Source organism: Rousettus aegyptiacus, unplaced genomic scaffold (assembly GCF_014176215.1).
Source record: "Rousettus aegyptiacus isolate mRouAeg1 unplaced genomic scaffold, mRouAeg1.p scaffold_m13_p_3, whole genome shotgun sequence".
Taxonomy (NCBI): domain Eukaryota; kingdom Metazoa; phylum Chordata; class Mammalia; order Chiroptera; family Pteropodidae; genus Rousettus; species Rousettus aegyptiacus.
This window is the reverse complement of record NW_023416306.1, coordinates 43,026,185-43,052,789: the sequence shown is the minus strand read 5'-3', so window position 1 is coordinate 43,052,789 and position 26,605 is coordinate 43,026,185. Positions and strand designations below refer to the sequence as shown.

Sequence of the window (26,605 nt, the reverse complement as noted above, 5' to 3'; positions counted from 1 at the left end):
GGAACAGGGATGATCATGACTTGGGTAAAACTATAGAAAAATTCTAAGTTGAGTAATAAGTAAAAAACATCCAATTATTACCTGGCCAGCCTGGGTGTGGGGTGGGCGAGGTGGTGGTTGAAGTGAGAGATGGAAGAATATTTACTACTTAGGGAACTTAGTGAGGTTTTGCTATTATTGTTCTTAAATGTGTGATGATGGTAATCTTTAACATTCTCACTTATATTTTCATACTGATTTTAATTTAAACATGTTTTTAAAAAGGCCCAGGAAAGCTACTGTATGGCAAAGAAACATGACTTTAGATTATTCTTGTGTGTGCCTCACAGATAAATTTGGGCAGCGGGCATTTGTGGGCAAAGTCTGCATGGATTTGAATGACGCTTTTCCAGAATACAAGGAAACCACTGAGGAATCAGTCAAGGAAACAGAGAGGTAGGTTCGTCTTGGCTTGTCTTGTGGGCGGTCCTTCTGCTGCACTGATGGAGTTGGAGATGGAGAGAGGAAACCTCTCTGAACCAGGCAGGATATGCACATATGTTGCTGTGTGGGTTTGCCCAACTTTATGAAAGTTATCTATCTGGTCCTAAAAAAAACCCCATTGCATGCGGATACTATTTTTGTGTATCAAATTGTATTTTAAAACTTCCGGGAACTTGTTATAGGAGTTGTAGGGTAAACCTCTTTGTAAAATGATGGATTTTTTAAAAAAATACATCATTTACCTGTCTCCCTCATTTATTATAGATCTGGGCTTCTTCCATAGATCAGACTTGCTTTAAATCTGTGTGGCTGGCCCATTAAATTATGGTTGACTCTTAAACAACATGAGTTTGAACTTTTTATCTTACATTGGGATATTCTGATCCCATTGGTATTGATTCTATAAGGGCTTTTTCTAATGACATTTCCTAATGACTTTTTCATGGTGCCTTGAGAATTTGCCAAGGAATTATGTTATATGGCATCTGGGCTCAGTAGGACACTGCCTTTGGAAATAAATGATGATCTTGTGTGAGCAAGTAGCTTCCACTTTAGGGAAATTAGGAGTAGATAGCCCCATGGCTTCTACATGCCTACAGGTGCCTAGGATTCCAGGACTCTAATTTCCCTGGAGCATAACTTATTGCATGCAGTATCCCCCCAATCAGAACTTAAGCTTGTAAAACCAGCTTAAGTGCCATGAGAATACTGGTGAACAGCCCAGCTCATGTTAGATGATACAACTGCATTTATCTGTGATGTTGCACTCCATTTCTCTGGCTGCAAATGAGAAAGCAGAATAATTACTACTTGTTAATCTTTAATTAGTGGTGGTGAAACATGTGCAGTGTTACAAATGTTTGCATGGAAAATAGGACGTGGAAGGATCATGTTTTGTCCTTTTAAAAAATTTATTTGAAAATGCCTAAATTTTCTAATTTCTCATTTGTTGCTTTATTTCAGATTTGTGTCAGAAATGCTCCAAAGGAATGTAAGTAAACTTGTCCCACACTTGTTTTGGGATTGCCTTTGCCTTAGTCGAAGGATTTGTTATTAAGTTGTTTGGCAGAAATTAATCTGTGGACATTTGGCTTATTCTACGCATGCAGAAGTGTTTTCTTAGAACCTTAAATTGTTTTCACAGTGGACTCATCAATGCAGCTTGCTGAGGGCAGGCATTTTTTTGCTAAATGAGTGCTTTCCCCATTCCTCTCCTCTGGGACCTTCTAATTTTATAGAACTGGTCTCTGGGAAGGTAAGGAAGGCTTCATAGTTACAGACAGATTGGTGGCAACTGAAAATTAAGTCATGGTTTGTTGACTATGTTACCATTGGCACTGGCCTCTTGTACTCCCTGATCTGGTCCAAAACACAGGTGATATCCAGCCCTGATGCCCCTGCCACAGGCTACCTTGGTCCATATATATGTGCATGTCACATGGCCTGCAGGCGCTCAACCAAGCATCTCCCTTTGCAGGCCCTGGGGTTGGCGAATCTATGGAGGCAGTGCTGTTTCTTGCCTCTGTCTCCAGCAGGCTGATTTGTGGCTCCATTAGATTGACAAGCCTCTTTCCTTACCATCTTTTGAGGTCTGATTGGATACCATAGGAAACCTCAGAATTCCTTTTAATCTAATCTTGGGAGACCTAAGTGGAGCTCTGTGGATCCTTATTCTTATCACCCTTCTATGAGTTCTTCTTTCCTGCTTGGTCTCTCACCTCAGGTGACATCCAAGGCTGTTTTGCAACTAAACAGCTCTTAGGGAGGCCATGACCAGCACACCTCTCCAAGATCTAGAAAGTCACCACCTCAGTTTTAGTTTCCTCATCACTCTCCTTTAAAAGTTCTCTTTGGCCTCTTCATTCTCTTCGTAAAGGCCAGCCTAATGTGGACCTCATCTACTCCTTCACGTGGATGTGGAGCTGGGGATGGCTAACAGTTGGGACAAGATCTTCCATTTGACTTGGGGTTACAGATTACACTCTCCTTTGTCTTCAGCCATGAGCTGTTTCCATGAAACCCAGCACTTCTACTCACTCTCAGGAAGAGGGACTGTCCCCAAAGATGAAGACATAAAATCATCTTGATGATATGTATTTTGGGGTGTGCTGTATACTCGCGATATCTATAGTTTCCTTATCAACTCTTTCCAGTATTCTAGAGTGAAGCCCATTGTGACCCCGCGTTTTTCACTTTCCTGCTCTGAGACTTTGATGAGTGAACTTGGAAACATCGCCAAGATCCATGATTTGCACATTCAGGTGGGTATTTTTTTTTTTTTTCCTGCTTGTGTGTCTGTCCAGACCTGCAAGACTTCTCATTACTCAAATTTTGACAGTAATCTTCGATTCTTCTACCCAGATGTCTTAAAGACATAGCATCATGGGACAGGGAGGGTCATTACAGATGTCACATAAATCCAATTCTTTAATTTTTCAGGTAAGAAAGCTGAAGTTCTTTTTCCTCTCAGTTGTCTCCGATTAAACTTGGAGAGTTAAGGACATAATAAGTAATCAAGCGAGATCAATGACAAAGTGGTTACCTATTCTCTGTAGGATACATTTAATGCATTTCTTTCCTACTACTCTTTTCGTTGATGTTTTCTCAGCATTCTAGTTCTTCACTTTTGAAGGAACCACCTATTATTTGAAAAGCAATAAGAACCTAATTTCCACCTTACAAAATGAATTTAAAAGCCCTTTTGTTCCGAGTTTCTTAATTTAAGTCAGGAACAAAAAAATTGTATCTTACTTTGTCATTGAGTGGTTGCAATTTAGGGATAAAACACATTTTAAAGCTTCCAGCTGGATTAAAATTGGGAGTTGAGAGCTTCTCTTCCCCCACCCAAGCTTTACTGCATACTACACTAAAATTTTCCTTCTTAAGAGCTGATTATCTCAGAGCAAAGGGCAAGTCAGGGGTAGGGCATTCATAGGGTGGAGGCTTTTTTTTTTTTTTTTTAAGATTTATTTTTTTGGAGCTCATTATCTATTCTCATCTTTCCCCATTTTCTTTTTTCTTTTTTCTTTCTTTTTAAATTTTATTTCTTTCTCTCTCTCTCTCTCTTTTTTCAGTCTGTGATATTTAATTTTTAATTCAATCCCACACAATCGTAGGGGAGGAAAAAGTTTTCCCTGACCTTAAGTCCCTGCCTAGGTCTGAAAACTATTTAGACAAAGATGGATTAACAGCAGAAGAGCTGTTACATGAGTTTTACATGACACAGGAGCCTTCATAAGGAAATGAAAACCTGGAGAAACAGTTAAACCTGAGTATATTTTGCTGGGTTTGATGAAGAGTGCACAGTCATGGGGGAATACGATAGGTTAAAGAGTATGAGGTAAGCGTAGTAACTGAGTAAAACTTAGCAAGATCTGTTTGTTCAGATTCTTCTTGGCTCCCCTTGTCTTCAGAGAGAAGGATGCTCCTTTCCTCTGAGTAGGGGTGGGCACCTCTCACAAGTGTGTTTCATTACCTGTTTCAAGGGAGAAGTTGTGGGGGAAGCTCAGAGTGACCTTCCTGGTTCTGCCATTTTCTCAAACTCCTTCAGTTAATATGACATAATTCAATATGCCAAGATGCCATATTTCAGAGTCATATGTCTTGAACCCCATCAACACACAACAAAATTAAATATATCCTTGCTGGGCGGGGGGGTGGTGTATGTCTGTGTGTATGTGTATTCACTCAAATTTATCAAAATGACATGAATCAACTGGTTTTCTTTTCTTCTCTTCTGATGCCCATGTGTTTCTTCAGTGGTCTAGGATTCCCTCAAGGCCAGGCGTAGAGCTCAATCTGTAGATGGGGCATTTTGATTTTAGAACATTGCTATTTTTTCCTTCTATTTATGCATACTCTACCTCACGGAGAGAGGAGAATGGCACTGCCATTCTTGGAAGCGGTAACTTGCTCGTGAATTATTTCCCATAATATATATTTACCACCAGTTAGTCTGAAATTATTTTTGTTTTAGGCTAGGTTTTGGTTTAGTTACACTTAAGTGTCATGTCTCAAAAACAATTTATGCCTTCTCAGGTTTCACGGTACCCTGGAAAAAGGTCGGTGTGGAGGCCAGGCCTCCCTTACTTTGCTTGCATGTGGTTTCTTATGGGTTCTTTCTTAGTGACTGCAGGGTTGTCTAGCTCAGTTATTGTCAAACTGTTTTCTGCCAAAGAACTCATTCTGGAAGCCCCAAAATGGGACAGAATGGGGACAGGGTTCCAGAGTCCCAACACTGTTTTGTCCTGAAAGGCAACTTGTTTATGCTTTTTACATATTGAATTTGTATGAATTTTTATCAGAATAACATATCCGAGGCTAAAAGAATTTTAAAAATCACTCATCTAGCTCAACATTTTTAGTTTGGGCAAAAGGAGCCCCAAAAGAAAGAACCGACTTGCCTTAATACACATAAGATCAGAACTTGGGCAAAAATTCAACTCTTTATTTAAATTACAGTTTTTTTTTTTTTTTTTAATGAGCGAACTAAGCTGCCTGTCTTTTTGATGGCCACTGAACTCTTCTTAAACAGCCATCACCAGAAAAGATAGGTAGCCACAAATAGCAAGGTTATTAACTCTTTTTAAAGAATACTTTTATTTTTGTTTGTTCTGCTATAGTTTGAAATTTGAAAAGACTTTGTTGGAAAAACATTACATGGGTTAGAACATTAAATGTTTGTGTAACTGCATATTAATAGTTTCTTTGTCACATATGTTATATATATGATATATAATTGCTTTAAATAAAATACATGAATGATCTTTATTGTCTTTCTATGTGGTCTCACATGTAGCAAGTAGAAACCATTCACATCATTTTGAGGTAGGAGGTATAATTTTTAATGATATTTTGCATAAAAATTTTAAATATTATTTCTTTTCTTGTAGAGCCATATAAGTGAAAATCGTGATGAAATTGAAGCTGCGAAAACCTTACACCCTGGTTATAAAAACTATACAGATATATATGATAAAAACAATCTTCTGACAAATAAGGTAAATTGCATATCATGACATAATCTGTGTAAATTTTAAAATCTCAGTATTAATCTTCAAACTTCTATGACAGGTGCTCTTCTCAAATAGAATAAGGTTCCAAGTGTGCTTATGTGTGTGTGTGTGTATACATACTTACAAACGTGCCCAAAGTTTCATCTCGGTAAATAAATCTAAAGGCTCCATTGAGAGTGAGAATGTCATTCGATCCAGAATATTTTGTTAGTATCTATTTGAATGTAAATGTGCATTCTTTTGAGTTATCAGATGATTTCTAAGGATTTATTCTGTAAAGAATATGAATAGGAATGTTAATTATATATGAAAATTAAAGAGTGCCTATTGTGGGGGATTTTTAATCATAAGCATGCATAATTCGAATTTTATCTAACATTCACAAAAAAATGAGTCATATATGCTTACAAGGAAGAAAGTACAATATTGTTTGATGTACATGTATATATCTGTGGATACATGCTTACTTAGAAAGAATTGTCTGGATGACACACACTGAATGTTAAAAGTGATTCTTGCTGAAGGAGATAAAAGAAAGACTTTTTCCTTTTTATTATTAAACACTGAAATTGCTTTTTAAAAAATATGAATGTGTATTGTTTTCATAATTAAACAATTTTAAAGTAATTAAAATGACTACAAGTGAGGAGAGACCTTATTAGAATGATATACCGTTTGGCCTTGGCCTTCAATAAAATGTACAAACTGCATGGAGAGTTTAACTACTACAGCAAATAACTTCTTAGGGACTATGTGAATGGAGATGTGAATATGACTAACTTGAAAGGTTAATATTCTGGATAAATCTTGTAAATGATTTAATCTTCATCCTCTATTACATATATTTCCATATGATTAATAAATTAACCTTCAATTTGCATGTTAATTTTATTTGCATAGAGGTTAGGAAAATTATATTTTAATAATAATTTTGTGGCCATTGAACCATGCCTCCCAAAGGCGAAAGCTATTTAGATACAGGTTTTGTGCAGAGAGAAGAATTTTGAGAGTCAAGTCTTATTCATAAAAACCTACAAATATTAACAAGATTAAAAAGAGAAGTATCTTTTACGTGCAGTGCCTGCCTTCTTGGATTAATTTTACCTTCTGAATCTATGCTTATACAATATTATATTTTCTAATTTGTATGAAAATGTAAATATTGGTAATGAAATAACTAAAGTGTGTTTGGTTATATGTGTCAAGACCATTGGTATCTATATCTAACTAGGAGCAGAAATAAAGAACGATTCTTTCCAGAATCATTCCCATAGCTTTCATGTACTGAGAAAAGAAGGTTACTTCTAGAAAGTTCTGATTAGACTAGAAATAAACACAGCCTCACCAGTCGTTCACTAGACTTAGAAAAGAAAGTTACTTGGTTATTTTCTAAAGTAGAGATGCTAGAGCCGTAATATCTTCAAACTGGGTAGATCTCCTATGCTGGAGATCACCTAGACCAACCCTCCTTATTTTATAGATTAAAAAAAAGATGAGATCCACAAATTTGCTGAGACTTTTGTAATCCAATGTTTTTAAGGGCCTTTTTGAGATGTGGCTTGCACAGAGTGATTTATATAGACAGATAATCATAAATGTTCTTGTGAGATGGTAACAGACAAGTCATAGCTTCTATCTGTACCTATAATGTCTTGTTGTGAGTTGGGACTAGCTTAAGCATTTTTAAGTGGCAAACTCCATGTAGAACTCTCTTTTCTCCAGACGGTGATGGCACATGGCTGCTACCTTTCCGCAGAAGAACTAGATGTGTTCAGGGAACGAGGAGCATCGATCTCACATTGTCCCAATTCTAACTTATCGTAAGTGGGCAATAATTGATTGATAGATCATGAATATTGGGTTGCAAATTAGCAGCCAAATGCCTTTGTTTTCTCAGCCATTCCTCCAGTGTCTCTTTCTATACTTATGTTTGATTGGGATAGGAACTAGATAGACAGATGTGTATCTGTACTATAGTGGGGAGAGAAAGCGCACTTAATGGGACATTTTTGCCGAGTATGCATTTGAAGAGCACTATATCTCTTAAAATTTCTGCGTCTGCACAAAATAGAGTTGGAAATACAATAGGAAGAGTTCAAAACCAATAGCATTCAGAATTTACAGCTAAGGACTTAATAGGGCACATACACAAGCCAGGTGTTCCATACAGAGGGTGCTGACTTCTCATTACTTTGTGTTGTGCAAACTACTGAAAACACAAAAGCTAGTAGAAAAGATACAGTGCCACTAGAAGCCAACACCCTGCAGTATATGTCACACTGCCAGATCTGACAAGATACTAGTTCCCATTGGAGGATCCTTGTCATGTTGTAGTTCACCAGAATGTAAAGAAGCTTTATTTATAACTGATTCTTAATGTTTTGAAAGGTTATGTATCCATAAGTGAGTTAAATAAAAGCTATGGCTTGTATCTTCAGAAATAAACCCATAGGTATAAAAATGCTGTACCTAATTACAGAGAATTCATAGACCTCATGATGCTGATCCATGGATTCTAGGTTAAGAATTACGCTCCAGGATCAGAGACAAAAAGGAACTCGCATTTTTGGTGCCAGTCGACCCAGAACAGAACTCTTCTCTCTTAGAGGCAGATTGGGATGGATCATTCATATATTCATTCAAAAAATTTATTTAACCTCTGCTAGATTTTAGGTTTTTTTAAGGGTTACTTGTGTTCCCTTATTTTGAGTTTTTGTACAAGCAGACCATAAAACGAGGATTTGCATACGAGTAGTTTATTTGGAAGGTGATCTCAAGAAATGCCTTTTTGGGGGTAAGATCTAGAAGGGAAGGAAGTCTTTAAAGAGCACATCATTAACTGAGTTACCACTGTGAGCTCCTGGAGTTTAACCCTGGAAAGCTCAGGGATCCAGTGTATGAAGCAGACTTCAAAGCCATCCTGCCCAAGGATGGAAGGATCTAGGATAGTTATACCCAAACACCCATCAGTTATTGATGGAGGACTGCTGGGTTGGGGGTAAAGAGGCATTGATTCCCCAGAGCTTCTGACCTTCCCCCACATAAGGGCAGAGCAGGCTCTAGCAGCTGAAAAGAGCCTTGACAAAGAGTTGGAGGTGCTGACAGTTCAAAGTCTAGGGATTTTGCAAATGAAAAAGTGATGTCAGTGGCAGTATGAGAAAGGCCCAAGAGCTGCAGTGATTTCTTTCTGGAGTGTTTTGAGAGGTTCCAGGGGCTTCTAGTTTTCAGACATAACGTGGCCACACATGACAGGGAATCTTGCCTATGAAAATCTTAGTGACCATAATTATGGTCTAGTGACCAGATAAAGGGAGGATATGACGTCCTTTCAGTTAGGTATACAACATCTAAATTAAAACATGATCCAGTTTTGCAAGCTGAGGTTTGAATTTAAATTTATTTATGAATACATTTTGGTTTAAATGGTCACCACTATTTTTTCTTCACCAGCTTTGAGCGATTTATTACATGTATGTTGAGGCTTTGAAAATTATAATTATGTGCATCTTTGAGCAGACCACTTTGACCTTTGCATCTTCTCAGACTTCTAAGGATCACTTTCGTTCTGTTTCTTTAGAAAGATGGCAGATCCATTAAGCTCAGGGTAACAAGGTCCAGAATTCAGCTCAGGAACCGTCTTGCCTAGTTGCTGCTGTCCTCAGCAGCCGCATTTGAACTATCAAGCCCTGATTTACCAGTCTGCACCCCCATTTTCAGTAATAACCCCTTTTTGATCCTGCAAGTTGCTACTCACTTAAGGTAACAAATTATTCCATATAGAAAGGCAATGCTTTAAATTCCTATCTCTTAACATATAAGGATGGGGTGGTTAAAACAATATTAAAGATCAATAAGACTTTTGGACTAATTACAAGATTTTGCTTTGTTAATTTTTCCTTGCAAATAATCCTCTGCTTTCCCTTCTCACTCTTGCTTCTTCATACCCTCTTGAGATTAACCTCAGCCCCAAGGAGTAAAGCTCCTTTATGATCCATCTTTACTCCAGGACTCAGATGGTCTGATTTGACTAATGTGTCCGTGGCAGTGTTAGAATTGATGTGATGGGAAATACAATTTTCAGTGATGTCCCATCACTATTGTTCATGTCCTTCTCTTATTGGAACCACACAGGTCTCCTTGTTCTGACCATCTCCTCTCTCAACAGGCTGAGGAGCGGCCTTCTCAATGTGCTGGAAGTCCTGGAACATGATGTGAAGATAGGTTTGGGAACAGGTCAGTGGTCTGCCATTTAGAGCCAGGACAAAATGGCCGATAAGTGCATTACTTTCTATGTGACTCATTTTCAGGTTGCAGTTCTATGCTAAACAATTTTAATTTTATTATTTGGTAGTAAGATCTTGAGCTAATAAAATAGTGAGGTTGTAAGCAGTAAGAAGATGTATGCAAAGGACGACGTTTTGATGGCACTAACCTCCCAAAAGCTATTATCTGTGTTTACTGTTCAGAGACTAGGCTCCAAAGGATATAAGTCTTTCTAAAGTGTTTTAGAGATTCTTTTTTAAAAGTCCTTGATTTTTTTTGTTCCCTTTTGTTGTTTTGTCCTGCTGGCTAGGCTTTAATAGATTGTATGTTTTTAGTTTTTTGATAACTGCGTCATCACAAATACTGTCAAAAGAAAATTATTTGACCTTGCCATGGTGAACACAAATTCAACTTATGCCAGCATTGAGAACTCTGAGTTATGTTAAGAACTTGCCTTGCTTTTAAACAGTGTTTAACAAAATGAGATTCTGTTCCCATGGGCAGTCTGATATTTGCTAGGTTGAAGGACATTGTTAGTGGCTAATGAATTAGTAACGTATCTCTCTTTTATTCACAGTACATTTTAACTGTTTTTCCTGTGTGTGTGCAGTGCTACTCACTTTGAATGTGTGCATCAGTCCCAAATGTCTAGGTATATCCACTGTGAGCCTGCTTTTATTATTGTGTGTTAGGGATCTAAAAAAAAAAAAATAATAATGGTGTGAATCACAAGGACTTATAGTTTCTGTACTTAATGTATCTGTCTTCCTGATATTTACGAGCATTAAGATGTTTGCATGTTGATAATGATTTTCATCATTTTCTGTAATAACTCGTCACGGTTAATTTTATATGAAGCAATTTGTTGATAAGATACACTATAATACAAAGAGATTTATTAATATTTTTAAATAGGTAAAGCAATTTAGACGTTTTCCCTATTTTACATAAATCGAAGGAATTAAAAGATTTAAAAAATTCTAATGTAAGCCTTGAATCATCGAGATTATGTAATACCTAGATATGGTCACAGGTGTTAAGGCAGGAAACTGGTTATTTTACCTTCACAGAAAAACTTTAATGGATGAGAAAAAAAAATGGCTAAGAATTTTTGTTACACTATAGTCAATTAATGAAAAAGTTAGCAGACATGCAAAAATGTCTGCTTGCCTTTCTCCCATGTCCAAACCAGGTAGGTATTTTGCTTACAAATTTTCTAGGAGTTTGATCTGTATGATTTAAATTCATCACATGGCTTTTAGTTCTTGATTTTAGGTTGTATAGCTATTGCTTAAAACAATTAGGTAAAGCTTTAACTGTCACTTATTAGCTATAAGACATTGAACAAATTAGGCTTCATTTCCTAATTTCTATTAACAACAAAAATTATAATATCTTCTTATAAGCTTGTTTTGAGGCTTAAATGAAAAACCATGTGGTATGGTTAGCACACACTTGGCACATTTACTAATTAATAAATATAGGCTTAAAAGAGAAAGAACAACACTGGTGTATTGACCAAATGTTTGGTTAAATATGATGTATTTGTTTATTAGGTTGATGAACAATGTTGAATTTTACATACTTTCTTGCAGTAGCTTCCCTATTATCCACTATTTCTTAAACATGACCTTTGTATATCAACAGGTCCTTCATTTGTAGACTTTAGAAGATTATTTAACTTGATACTATGGACAGAGAGTAGGTTCAAGAGCTGTTCATTCACCATATCTATAACAAGTATAGGCAGATCAGGACTTACTCAAATGTTAGATAGGGGAAACCCACATGAAGCTTAATGAAAATATTGCAAAACAAGGAAAACAGTATCAAAAAGAATTAAAAAATGAGCATATCTCTGAAAATGATCTACTTCAGGATCCAGAAGAGAATTTCAGAAAACTACCATCATTCTTGGAATACAAGAAGACATGGTACTATGACAAGATCACAGTTGTGATGGAAAAGGAAATTTTTAAAATGTAAGAAGGAAACTGAAAAAAAAAAAAAGGAAGAAGTATGTAGTATGTAGTCTCTCATACACAACTGAAGGGAGGGAAAATGATACAACCATTTTGGAGAACCGTTTGGAAGTTTCTTATAAAGTTAAATATCCTTCTCTATCTGACTCAGTAATTCCATTTTGGAGTATTTGCCCTAGAGACATGAACACGTATCTTCACAAAAAGAGTTGTACAAGAATGTTTATACCGGCTTTATTCATAATAACCCCCTCCACCTCTCTTCCAATTTAAGGCAAAACCTAAAATACCCTGAGTATGTTCTGTATTCTCTCCTTCCTGTATCTCAATAAATTACTTACTTGGGATACTGACTCTCCTACATCCTCATTATATCCTCCCTACTGGATCATTCCTACAAGCACACGAATATTCTCTAGTATCTTCTGGTTGCTTTAAAAAAGAAAAAATTCTCTTGATCAGAGACCGTCTTTGGTTCCTGCCCCACCTTTCTTCTTCCCTTCATAGCAAAACTTCTTCACTACTACCCACACTGCTACCACTTTCTAGGCACTCTTCCATTCCTCCACCTACTTCAGTCTGGCTTCTCGCCCTACCCTCCATGGTAACTATCCCTGTTTTTTTCTCCTCTGGATTATTGTCGCTGTGATCTGTTTTGCTGCCAACTGCAAAGGACACCATTCTATCCTTATTATAATGGACTTCTGAGCAATATTTGCCATGGTTGACTACTCTCTCCTTTGTGTAAACAGTCTTATCTTAGATTCAGTGAAACTACACTTATTCCCGTGTCCCTTCCTTTTTTTTTTTTTTTTTTTTTTTTTGCCAACCTTTCTGTATCTTCTCTGAAGGTCCTCTCTCCTTTCCCTGGCCGTTTAAAAGCTTTCCTCAAGGCTCAGTCCTAGGATCTCTCCTCTTTTTACTGTATATTGTACACTCTTCTTAGGCGACATCATTCATAACCATGGCTTTACACAATCACATGTATGCAGATGACTCAGATCATATCCAGCTCAGACTTCTGTTTGAATTCCAAACCTGCATACTCAATTGCTTAGTTTCCCCTTCCTCTTTGACCCTTCCTCATAGAATCTCCGAAGGTCATTATATCCCCAAACACTTTTAAGCTTGGTTCTCTTAAATGGCTCTCCTTTTCAGAGAATTCCATTTCTCAAAGTAAAATCTTGAACTTTATCTTTGGGACCCTCTTCCCCTTCACATCTCTCCCACGTCTAAGCCAGTACAATGCCCAGCTTCATGACTTTTTAATATTTTCTGACTATATCCCTTCTTTCCATATTAGCTACTACCACCTGATGCAAACTACCATTGTTTCTTGCCTCAACTCCTGCACTAGCTTCCTAATTGGTCTCATATTCATCTTAGGCTCTTCTAATCCAGATTTCTCTTTTCAAAAGAATTGCAATGAAAATCCAACCATTTCACCTCTACCTGCTTACCATCCTTCAGTGGGATTTTAAATATGCAAGCTTCTTTATAAGGCCAACAAATCTCTGCATGGTTTGATACCCATCTACCTCCCTGCCTCATCTCCCAAATCTCCTCCTTACATGGGATATCCCCTAAGTCACACTCTCTTCTACCAAATGACCTTTGCACATTCTGTTCCTTTGCCTGGAATGCCCTTTATGCCTCTTTTTACATAGCTGAGTTCTTCTCATTCTTGTCTCAGTTTAAATGCCATTGCCTCAATGAGGTCTTCTCTGATTATTCTGTCCAAATGGGCTTTCCACCCCTATCTTCTCTATCACTAACTGAACACAATTTGCAGTTAATGTTTGTTTATATGTCTTTTCTTTCTCCTCCACTAGATACTTAGTGCATATGGAGCCCATAAGTTCTGTTTGTGAGTGCTTAAATAAATCAAGCACATAAAAGGTGCTTGGTAAGTGAATGTTGATGAATGAATGCATAAGAAATGGACACACATATACAAAATCATTTCCTTTTATCTTTTCATTGCCCTCTGGCTCAAGTTTTTACTCCCGTATGGTTTGTTTAGAGTTTTCTTGTAAATACTACGACTCTTACATTGATTCTGGTAAGCAAATGATAGTACCATTCACAATGGTAGAGGGACATAGGGTTGGGAACAGACTTTCTGAGAAAATGCATCCATTTTTTTCAACCACTCTCCCATGCAGTTTCTACCCTTTAGTAATCATTCCTCAGCTCTTATTTTACTTAATTGAATTTTTTTTCAGCAACTGTTGAGACAGGTGATGTTATTTCTATTTTCTGAGAAAATTGAGGTTCACAGGTACTAAGTAACTGACCAAAGGTTAACGAAGCAAGAAAGTTCCAAATCCATAGTTTAAAACCAGGTTGATAAGATGTGATGTTCATTGTTTCTCTTTCCACCCCATCATGCTGCCTCTTGTTATATGATAAAGCAGGGATTCTACTTGCACTAATGTGTTGCAGAGGGAAGTTGAAGCCACTGAACTCATCTGACAGGGCAGAGGTCAGGAAGTTACAATCACAATGAAGTTTCTTAGAAGAGGAGAAGTATGACTAAATACTATGGTTTGTGTGGTCCAGGGTTTATTCTTTGATCTGCACCGTATAATTCCTTTGTTGAAAGTTGCTTTAGTAACATAACAACCTGAAGAATATAGAATGATTAAATCATCATATAAGGCAGCAATCTAACAAGACAATTTGCAAAGATTCTCAATAAATTGCATAGCATTGTTTCCTAACCTATTCTTCTTCTTTCTACATGGATGGTTTTAATGAAATATTGAGAAAAATACTATTTTCTCTCCTATTTTTTAAAACATGTTTTTATAGCTGTATTTAAATCTTCATATTCACACCATCATAACAGCACTGCTTTTGTGCATGTGTGTGTTTCTTTCCAGTCTTTATCCACATATTTTGAAATATATTTTTAATCTTTACATGCTTTCATACCATATAGTGATAGCATTTTCATTCTGCCTTTACATTTAACATTTTCTTTGTTCTAGAAATAAAGAAAAAGCAGCGGACAAAGTATTTCAAAGCTTAATGTGTATTATTCTCAAATCTTATTTGTTTTCTTAGTTCGATGCTATGGTAAAATGGAGTTTTAATATATGGTGCTAATAAAATGAATGAATAGCTTAAATAGATATAATAAAACTTGTCAGGAAAGTGAATGATCCTCAAGCAATACCATTCTAGTTAAAGAAAAGCTTTTCTTAAAAAAATTTATACTGGGGCTGGCTCTGTAGTGTACTGGTTAGCACGTCTGATTTACATGCAGAAGGTCTTGGGTTCAGCACCCCAGGTGGAGCCACGGACCATACCCCAGGTGGGCCAGGCCCCAGGTGCACGCCCCAAGCGTGTGGGAGGAGACTCCCTGCCTTCAGAGATCCAGTTCTTCAGGGGAAACGGCAACATCCATAGGTCATAGGTGGAAGTGAGGGCGGAGGGTGGGGTGAGTTAAAGAGGTGGGGAAAAGTTTTATACAAGTTTATCTAAGATGTGGAAGACAGTGAACATAAAATTGAACTACAATCTAGGATTATTACTTCATAGGTAGGTTATTATTACTTTTGCTATATATGCATATATACACACAGATATATATTGCAATATATGTGACAGAAAGAAACCTTGAAGTATAAAGTATTTTTTTAGCTATACTCTTTCTCTGATAAAACATGCTAACTTACTTGACATTTTTTATACAGTCTTTTAGTAACTCCTATGTTTATTCTTGTCAAAGGTAGTATTTCAATTGAAAGATGTTGAGAAAGTGTATTTTTAAAATCACTAAAAATCTCATTCTTCATCAGATGATGCCAACGAACATATAAAGCTGTCTACATCAGCATTGCTAATTTATTATACTAATTTTCCAGAATATATCGGTTCATTCTTATAGCTCTTCCTCTAAATTTATCATAAATAAGTGCCTTTTTAATTCTCAAAGTTCTCATCTGAGTTAGAATAGAGGTAGGACAGATTATTAGAGCATAAAACTAAGCTTATTTTAAATTTCATGTTATATTATTTAAATTATCTTTATAATTAGGCAAGCACGGTTGACCAATCTTTGGGAAAGTTTTGGGAATAGTCAGAGATAAGAGTTTTTTCTCTTAACTTTATTAACCATTTGTACATACTCTACTGGATTGAATTGTGTGCCTCTCTCACCAACTCTCTCCCAAAAGATGTCTATCTGGAACATGTAAATGTGACCTTATTTGGAATAAAGATCTTTGCAGATATAGTTAAGGATCTCAAGAGAAAATCATTCTGAATTAGTGCGGGTCCTTAATCCAATGATGAATGTCTGGTAAGAGACAGAAAATGAGAGACACATGATGACACAAGGGGAAGAAGGCCATTTGAAGATGGAAACAGACATTGGAGTTACACTACCACAAGCCAAGGAATGCCAAGAGCCACTAGAAACTGGAAGCAAGGAAAGATTCTTCCCCTAGGGCCTTTACAAGGGCCGTGGCCCTGCCAACACTTCGATTTAAGACTTCTGCCCTCCAAAACTGTGAGAGTGTAAATTTCTGCTGTTTTAAGCCACCAAATTTGTGGTAATTTGTTGCATCAGCTCTAGGAAACTAATACATTGTTAATGATTGGAGGTTTTGAATTCCTTTAAATGTTAACGTGTGTCTATTCTGTGTTTACAGATAAGATCTTTTCTTCGAAGTATATTAAAGACTGAATATTTGTTACTAAAAACAAACAAAAACATACCGAACCTGCTATACTTCATATGCCATTTATCTCATAAAGTTACTGTTTTGGCTTTATTTTATCTACCATAGATGTGGCTGGTGGTTATTCATCTTCCATACTTGACGCTATCAGAAGAGCAGTGATGGTTTCCAATACCCTTTTAATTAATAATATAAATGCGAAAAGTCTCACTCTCAAGGAGGTCTTCAGACTAGCTACTCTTGGAGGCAGCCAAGGTAATAACCATTTTATTTGTCTCTTTAACATGTATAACCATGCCAATCTGTGTCCTTGGATGCAGTATGAAGGTACATGTTAGTGGCATCAGCAGGCATCCAATATTTATGACTGTTGCCTCTCACATAGCATACCCAAAACTTAGCAAGTCAAGCACATTTTCAAGCATGTGATATAGACATCATTCTTTCAGAAGATCCCTGTCTTTGGCAGAAGAGATGTTCAACTCACAATTATCATATTGTTTTAATGGATATTCGCATTGTTCACATACATAACAAAAATTTTTAAAATAATCAGTTTTCCATTGAGTCAAGTAACATGCTCTCTATTGGCCTGAGTGATGATGGTAATGATGATGATGATAGTACAAATAATAGCCAAGACTTACTGAGCTGGCACTATGCAATATACTTTATGTATGTTGTTACTTACCTCACAACAATTGTTATTCTTTGTTTGTTTGTTTGTTTGTTCGTTTCTTTTCTTTCTTTCTTTGTTTCTTTGTTTCTTTCTTTGTTTCTTTCTTTTCTTTCTTTTCTTTTCTTTTCTTTTCTTTTCTTTTCTTTTCTTTTCTTTTCTTTTCTTTTCTTTTCTTTTCTTTTCTTTTCTTTTCTTTTTTTTACCAATAAGGTAACTGAGGGAGGCTTACACAGTTGTCAAGCTATAGAGTGCCATGATTAGAAATCGGAAAATCTTTTGCCATTGTGTAGATTCTTACTCTTCGGCTGTGATATCTTCTTGTAAAAATCCCAGCTTAGACTATGCATTTTGTTTATATATTTAAATACACTGATTACCCGAGTCTCTTTAAATGGAGAAAGACGGAATAATAGTTGGTCGATATGTAAATATTGTTCATGAGCTTTTTCCAGTTCTCACATGTAACTGTATTTTTATGGAAAAAAATAGAAATTGGTAATTGTATTGCTTTCAGCCGCTTTAGTATTATGGTATAATCTGGATGGGTGATAGATAGCAAACACAGCATGAAAACTTGGGTAGCGAGTGAGGAGTAAAAACATAGGTATAGAGACAGTTATGGATGTATATGTTGATATGTGATAGATACACTAAGTCTTAGAAATGGAAGATGGTGGATACCAAGAGTAACCTAGAAAGAGAAACTTCTTGGCTCTTCTTTGAGTGTTCTGGGCTATGATGAATGCCATAAAGAACCTTTTAAGAAAAACAAGTAGAGGTCATGCTCTTTGCATTTTCCTAGGTTTTAGGATTTCGTTTCAAGTTCCACATTTCAAATCACCCATTCTTTTAACAACTGTGATGCTTTCAACCCCCACCCCCACTATGTTTGTGCATCTGAGTTCAAACAATTAGTCAACCATCTTATTTTCCTCATGCAAATGAGTTGTATTTAAATAGTGTTTTTATTATTATTCTAGACTCTATGTGTCGCTTCATCAGGATACTGTGGCTGATTAAGCCAAATGGGGTGCTTACCAAATCATTTCTATTTTGTTATATAGCTTTCAAATCTATTTTCTGAGCCGCTGGTCTCATGGTTATAAAATTTCTTTTCCTTAACTTGTGTCTCTGCCAGATGCTGAGTGAAATGAAATGAATGGATCTGTGTTTAAAGTATAGTATCTTCCTAGCTTACCATAGCCTTTATATTCAAGATGTGTATAATCTGCCTTTAAAAACCAGCATTTGCTCTAAAGGCAGCAAAACTGTATTTTTTGAAATGCATTGCAGTTGCTTACCAGTCCAGCTTGGCTTCTCTGCAATAATCTGAATTTAGATCAATTTATAAATTCACCAAAAGCAATTACATCTTTTTGGTTAGTTCATGCTTGAACTCTCGAGGTTCTAACAAATAGTTTAGTTAGTTTATACATATAATCAAACTCTGGCAAATGAAGCTGGTTGTCTGGACTATTAGACAATGATTTTATGTTGAAAATAGTCATTAAAAACTCATATTCGAAATGCTTTTGTCAAAGGCAGAAAGTAGAATGTAATCAGTGAAGGAGGAGAATTTTCAGTGATTTTTTATTAACTTCAGTCTTTCCCAACAGAATTAGAAGTCACCTAACTGCTTTTAACATCTCTATTTTTGTACCTTTGTCTTCCTATAATAAGTTTTTAGCTAAAAAAAATCTTTCTTTTCTGAGAATAAAAGAGTTGCTCTTTAAATAACTTCTTAAGAACAAGTCAAATTTCTAAGTCAGTGCTTAGAGTATTGTTAAAAGACTTCTGGATATTCATACATAGAAATATAATGTATCAGACATTATCTTACAGGAATATGCAATCCAATATTTTCACATTGGACTATATCCCAACAATGATAGAATGCAACAAATACATGTAAAAAAATAAATAAATAATGCTGATGACCCTCCTTTTATGCATGCTTCCATTTAATATCTCAGTGGTGTACACTTTACTTAAATTACAGGCTTTAAGGAGCCTTAGATTCAATGCCTTCATTGACCAGGAAAGACAACTACCCCCATCTTCTGAAACTAAACCATAAAAATAAGAGATGTTCTTCTTCAGCATCGAATATTTATGGAACATGAATTCTAGCTGTGAGATAGATCCAATCAATAGACATTATTGACCTCTACCCTATTTTAGAACACAATTCTCTCTGAAAACCAGAAAATGATTGAGGTTACGAAGAAGTAGGTCTGCTTTCAGAAGGATTGGGACTCTAAGTTATGAGAATCTATTTATTTTCAGAAGTGATTTTTTTCTATTCAAAGGATTTAAACTAAAGAACTTATGATGGATATGCATGCATTGGCAAATGTGCAAAAGAGTGGTTATTATTTATTTATTTGAGGTTCTCACTGCCATGAAAATCTTGTCAGCTATTTCACAGAACAAAAAGAACAAAAAGGGCAAGAAAAGGACTTGGAGTGTTGGTGGGGAGAATAGAAGGGAAAAAGTAGAAAGATACTATGTCAATTGTCTTGTTTCTCAGAGGGATGAATGAAAATCAGGCCAGCTGGACTGTGAAGTACACTGAAATAGAGAGACACCATCAGAATTATGATCATGGTAATGAAGGGAACTGTTTTAATTCTCAGATTTTACTTTCCTCGTGCTTACTCTGCTTTCTGAAAGTCAAAGTTTTGGTGACCTATTAGAATGAGAGAGCTTTCCTGCTTCACTATTAACATACTATTTTTTTTTTCTAGTGACAGGTTGGCAAATTCTGTCCTTACAAACTGGGACATTGACATGGTCTGATGGCTTAAAGTGCTGACTGTTTATTAATTTATTCCACCCTATAGCCCTGGGGCTGGATAGAGAGATTGGAAACTTTGAAGTGGGCAAGGAATTTGATGCCCTCTTGATCAACCCCAAAGCATCTGACTCTCCCATTGACCTGTTTTATGGAGATTTTGTTGGTGATATTTCTGAGGTAAGTAAAAGAAAGTTAATCAAAAGGCATTTATTTCATGAAGTAGTCAAAATAGCTTCCCTATAGAAAAAAAAAAAAGAAGCTAAAACATTTTAATGGAACATGGGAGAATCTTAACAGGGAAGATAGATTATTTCAAGTTATAATTTCATGACAATAATGTTAGCAAAAATGCTACTAACAAAATATTTGTATTTTGAATGTATTTGTATATTTAAATGTATTAGGCTATAAGAAGCCATAATTGAACACACTTGCTCCGTGCTAGGTGGCATGGCATTAAACCTTTCATACATCGTTTTTGTTTAATCATTACAATAACTTTTATGAGGTGTAAGTGCTATCGATATTGCCATGTAATTTATGGGGCAGTGAGGTTTAATGGAGGTTAAATAATTTATTTAAGAACTCATGGCTAGTAATTAGTAATTAGTAGACAGAGCTGGGATTCCAGACTAGGACTTTTTGACCTCCAGAGGCTGGGCTCTTGACCACAATGCTATATTGATTTTCTTAATTATAGGAAAATAAGTTTTATTACTTTGTTTTTCTTTTATCATAAAATGTTTTCCTATGTACAAAATAAATTGGTCCTTTTACTTTAATAACAATTCTGTATAAGACATTGAGTTTTTCTAAAAAAATGACCATTTATAAATCGATCCATTTATGAAAGTAAATGTGATACTAACTATAATGTACTGAGGTTTTTTAGAAGAAAGATACTGGATTATTTGAAATTGATACCACTTATATTTTCATATTATTTATTCTTTTGCAGAGTGGATTTCTGGGAATAAGGCTCAGTCCCATTTATCCAGTCATTTTTCTTATATTATACACCTCTTGAAATATTTAAATCATTTTATTACATTAATTTATTCAATTTATATAACACTTTTCTTCTGAAGATTTCAAGGTGATATACCAGGGACTTTCAGGCAATAGATAAATATGTGTTAATACCCAGTATTCTTTTTTAAGCAAAAGACCATTTTTTATTAATAAAAGTAGATTTTGCTATTAAGAAATTAATTTCTATTTCTAGCTTTTCCCACCACTATTGACTATGAATTTACTTTTCTAAATGGACAAAATATTCTTTCTTATTATTATCTTTATTTTCCATTTTAGGCTATTATTCAGAAGTTCCTCTATCTAGGTAGGTAGAAATATATCTCTATGCTAAATAAAATCTTTGTCTTTCTTGGGTATGGTTCTTTGAATTTATGACACCATATGTTAAGCCCTATGTGTGATCATTTGTTTTTCTTTTTTTTTCTTTTTTTTTAACATTCCTCAGTATGAAACCCATTTATGGCACAGTAAATGCACTATTTAAAATGCGCATGCTCCCCTAGAAATACAGTCATAAATTTTAAACTGAGGTATGGCAGGCCAAGAGGAAGCGATCATCCTGTCCCTTTCTCCTACACTCCTTCTCTACTCCTCAGGCTGCGCTACCATGTTGTATTTGTGATATGTATGTGATGAAGTCTCACCCCACATGCTTTTTCAAGTACTCACATACAGTTGCATTCAGAAAGAAATAAATTGCGCAGAAGATTCTACTCTGGCCCTCCCACTCCGTTGAGTGACCTCTGATTCCTGAATGAACTTGAGATGAGAGAGACACATTTCTTGTGGAGCTCAGTTCTTGCTGGCCCTTCATCTCACCATGCTTAGTATGATTCTGGGGTATAAAGATAAGTATTCCTTTACAGTTGGAACTGGAAACATAAACCCCTCACTTCAGCTGGAAGGACAGTGATAGTGGGTCGACAAAACTTTATGCGATTTCTGCCTTTAGTGCAGAATTCAAATTAGATGCAGCCTCTTCTATTGGTTGTGCCTCCCTGCCCAGATTATAAACAATCTGAGAGGGGAAAAAAAGGCAGGTTTTTTGTTTGTTTGTTTTTGTTTTGTTTTTCTCTCTTAGAAATGTGTTTCGCTTTTAAATCTCTCCCAGTGGTAATTAAAATATTTATTGACATGGAAGCACTTTATAAATGATTCCCTGATTTTTCTTTCAGGAGATGACCGAAATATTGAGGAGGTTTATGTGGGCGGCAAGCAGGTGGTTCCCTTTTCGAGCTCAGTCTAAGGCTCTCGGCATTCAGCAGTTCTGGGAAAACGTGGTTCTGCATCTCGCTTGTGCCCAGGCGGAGTTAGAAAGTCAAAAAATAGTACCTTGTTCTTGGGATGACTATCTCTTTCTGTGTCTAGTTACAGTATTCACTTGACAAATCGAAGGAAGTTGCACTAACTCTCAGCTCTCTGGTTGGGACGATTCAAAATTTCTCCCTTCTGAGCTGTTCAGATTTACTTTAAGCTCAAACATAAGGGAATGTTATTACTAGTAGTGTTCTTATGAGATTTAAGTAAAATCTACTTCATATTTGGAAATGTGGACAGAAAAGATGTTCCTATGAGGTTAAACATTTTGAGCAAATAAATGTGAAAACTGGAAACAGAAAATGAACCAGTGAGTATATTTTTATGAGGGAGAAAAAGGTTAGACTATGAACAAAAATTGGAAAAATCACTTCAGATTGTGATCGAAAATTATATACTGAGCATACTGATTAAAAAAGAGAACTTGCTGAGTTTTAAAACCTGTTTCTAGATTGACTTTGTATTCTGGAAATTTGTGCTTAATGAAATTTGCATCTCAGAGACTTGTTATTGTTGTGCTTTGCCTTCTTTGGAGATGAATTGTCAGAAATTGAATGCCACATGCTTTCTTAATATAATTCTGTGCTTCAAAGTGTTTGACAGAAGTGGGTATTAAAGATCTAAAGTCTCTTAGGAATATTATTCATATAACTATATGGCATAAATAGTTGTATTTTTGTGTACTTTAAATCATCTTAGTGTATAACTGTGTGATGCTATTATTGCTTCAGTTTTATTAGAAGAGAAACACACCCCATACTCAACTGTTGTGTAGACTAAACTCTTTATAAACCGGGGCAAGTGCTGGGCATTCAGGAACTGTCAATACTAAAAGGAAGTGTTTAATTGCGATGACCGATTCTCCCCAAGAACTATGCCATAGTCGCTGGAAATTTCATACCCAGATATCAACCTGTTAGAACTTTCAAATGAAGGACAAATCCCATTAAAAGAAATATAATTAGAAATATTTAAACCTGCATATTGAAAGCACTCTGTTTTTCAGTTTTATCCTATTGTCTTTTTAATTTCTAATAATTTCAGGACATTAGAATTTTAATATAATAAAAAATATATAGACATTCCACTTCATGTTTATGTTAATAGGACTTAATCCATACTAGACATCAGGGACATTAAATAAAGGAAAGAGTATTTTTATGCTGCTTAACTAATTAGTGTTATTTCCTATAACCTAGAATTAAAAACAAATTATGACTATGATAAATCCCTAAGAAATATTGATGTGAATGTTATTTAAATATGATATTTTTTCATTTAATTTAAATACTGTAAACTAGCAAGAAAAAGAGTAGATTTTTTAAATATGTCACAACACATAGGGATTAGATGTGACTCATTATTCCTTTATAGAAGAGAACTTCATGTTACATAGTTAACTCTATATTTACAGAACTAAGAACAAAATTTCTCCTCTCATACTATAAATTTTATTCTCATGTAGTTATACTAATTCAGCAGTAATTTGCCCAGTTTTTTTTTTTCCTGGAAGAAACAATTCTAGATTTGATTGTGTATACACTACACCAAAAGACGGAACAAATTTTTGGTCTTACTTTTTAAAAAACGACTGAATATTTAAGATATTATGGAACTCGGTAAATCCAACCTCTAGTCTCAGTGGCTATATTTCCAGAATTCTTAATACTTGAACCACGTCAAAGATGCCCGCCAAATTTCTCTCCATTTCTCTATAGTGGCGACAAGTGTTTTCTGCTCTATCTCCCAGTCCGGGCCAAAGGAACTTGGTTACCTGGTGTCTAACAGACATGAGTGAGCTTAAGAATTTGGATGAGATGTGAAGATCCACAAATAGGCAGCAGCTTTTCCCAGCCTTTGCAAGATCCTACACTTTTACCTTCCTTAAGGGTGTACATTTCGAGGTTGAATATCAGTTTTCATTTATATTTAGGATTGATATGCAGTAAATATAAGTAAGTATAGCATCAAAAACAGGAAGAATGGCCATATACAACCACTTCATCAAACAGTAAATATATCCCTAATAGTATGTTAAGACCTGAATATCTTTTCTATTAAAATAGAATGTGTTGAAATGTTCACATGTACTTTGAACTCCCTGCATCACTTAGAAATTATGTGCTTTATTTCTACAAGTGCTGTGTTTTTGAATGTTGCATATGCTTTTTGCAGTACTATTAGCCATATGTGTCCAGATGTTCTGCACTTTGAAATGTTGCCTTTGCCTAATGTGAATTGACTTTCTGAATTTTGGAGAGGCAATCTATTTGTCACTTTGTGTTTGAATATTTTGCTCTCTGACAGGGAAGAAGGAATTAAAACTTCTTATTGGGGCCCCTCACCACACCCTGTACTATTTGCCTCAGGTTTCATGCTATTTTTAATGGAATACACTTTAACAAGTTAAAACGTATTTAATGGGATTGACTATCATACATTTAAAAAATATTTTTGCATCCAGAACACAAAAGCAGGTTAATCAGCTAAAGTGCGTTCAATTTTCAAAAGAGAGTGAAACGTGGGATTTGAGCATGAGAGGTTGTCATTGTAAATTGAGACCACAAAGACTCTGCTCCCTTATTTATTCTCCCAGCTTCTTCTCTGATTTCATTGTTGAAGACTTTAGAATCCAAGAGAATATCGTGGAGCAAACTTCCTTTGTGCCGGGAGGAGGTCTTACTAAGTTCATATTGTCAGCATCGAACCCACTGACTCTCTTTTTTACTTCTGTGAGAATTCTGCATGGTAAAGAAAAGAAAGCAGTGGGAAAACACTCCTGTTATGCTTAGCTGGTTTTGAGGGCTGCCCTTGAATCTCCTTGTCGGCAGCTATAGCTGAGATGTCAGAGAGGAAACGATGGGTGTGAGATCCAGCAATACATTTTGAATCTTCACTCCCAGACTCTTCCTACTTTTTATCTCAGAACCAGACATATGGAAAACCTTAAAGGCAAGCTGGAAGGCACGTTCTATCCGTTCCACCTTGTGTTACACACAGCAGAAGATATCCAGAATCGGGGCTTCTGTAGCCTGCTGGACATCTTTACATTGTTGCCCTATTTTTAAAGTTGATGATGATGCCAGAAAGAATCACATGTTTAAAAAGAGAGTTCTGAGTTATTAAAAGATGGACTAATAAATGTGTTATGGGCAATGGCTTAAAATAATTTTTAAATGGTATGGAATACTGTGAATTTTTAAGTTGTTTTTTTATCTTCTGAGGCTTAAAGGAGACATTTGCAATTTCCATTTACCTAGCCATTTAGTATGACTTTGAACCCTGGCACATTTTAATGTCTCTAAGGGAAAAGCATGGAAAGAAGTGCAAAAATGAACAGACACTATTAGGAAACCCTAGCATTGGTCCCAATGCATGTTTTCATGCCCAGCCTCTCCTCTCTTTTCTCCCACAGCCCAAAATGTGAGACATCAAACGTTGAGGGGTTAGTTTGTAAATCAAGTCTAAACTTACTAAAATGCAAAAGTCAAACAGGCTAACGATGAAACTAATTATAAATCCCAAGATGGCTTTCATAGTCCTTGGGGTTCAAGTGATTGAATACCAGGTGTCATGTGGCAGTAGTCTACCTGTATGTTTCCTACTCAAAAGCCTGTCAGAAAGCATTCTTTATCTAAAACCATCTCATGTTGTTGAACTTTTGATTGCTGCTCTGAAGAATATATATGTGTATGTATTCATGGAGACATTTTTTCTCAATATTTGTATGATTTGCTTATTGTTCATCTGCTGAGTGAGCTCCTTTGTGCTTTAGATATAAATAAATGAGATTTTTGTGTTTATATTATTTTTTGTTTTGAGTTCTATCAATCTGATAGAAGGGGAATTAATCTCCTTTTAACATGAATTTTAAAAATGAAGTAGAACATTAACTATGGGCCAATATGTATCCTTCATCCTATGATAGTCATTATACATAGCTTTTAAAACTTAAGCTACAATTTTCAACCCTTTAGAATCAGAATGCTATTGTTTTTGATTTCAGCATAGCTAATATATATATATATTATATTATACACACACACACACACACACACACACATATATATATTAGCTATGCTGAAATCAAAAACAATATATGTATGTGTGTGTGTATATATGTATATACACACACACATATATATGTATGTGTGTGTGTATATATGTATATACACACACACATACATATATATTTAAGCCATAAAGCAGAGTGAAAAGTATCCTTTAACATTAAGAATTAATTCACACATTCATATGTACCTGTGTATTTAAAAGAAGTCTCACAAAATAATGCTTTCCCTATCAGTGATACCTTGAGCTATTTTCTGTACTATTTTATTCTG

General features: G+C 35.6%; 1 protein-coding gene across 2 annotated transcripts in view; it reads left to right on the top strand.

The window, feature by feature from the left end:
• Window positions 1–26,312, top strand: part of GDA (guanine deaminase) — a 76,926-nt gene extending 50,614 nt beyond the window's left edge. Inside the window, exons 5-14 of one of the 2 annotated variants that reach the window (XM_016150053.2) lie at window positions 330–435; window positions 1,447–1,474; window positions 2,637–2,744; window positions 5,376–5,483; window positions 7,221–7,318; window positions 9,664–9,731; window positions 16,543–16,689; window positions 19,957–20,087; window positions 21,222–21,249; window positions 22,121–26,312. In XM_016150053.2, the coding sequence (XP_016005539.1) occupies window positions 330–435; window positions 1,447–1,474; window positions 2,637–2,744; window positions 5,376–5,483; window positions 7,221–7,318; window positions 9,664–9,731; window positions 16,543–16,689; window positions 19,957–20,087; window positions 21,222–21,249; window positions 22,121–22,191 (893 nt within the window). In that variant the 3' untranslated portion in view covers window positions 22,192–26,312. The remainder of the gene's footprint in view (window positions 1–329; window positions 436–1,446; window positions 1,475–2,636; window positions 2,745–5,375; window positions 5,484–7,220; window positions 7,319–9,663; window positions 9,732–16,542; window positions 16,690–19,956; window positions 20,088–21,221; window positions 21,250–22,120) is intronic. The other variant, XM_016150042.2, reaches the window with a different exon arrangement.
• The last annotated feature ends 293 nt before the right edge of the window (window positions 26,313–26,605 follow it).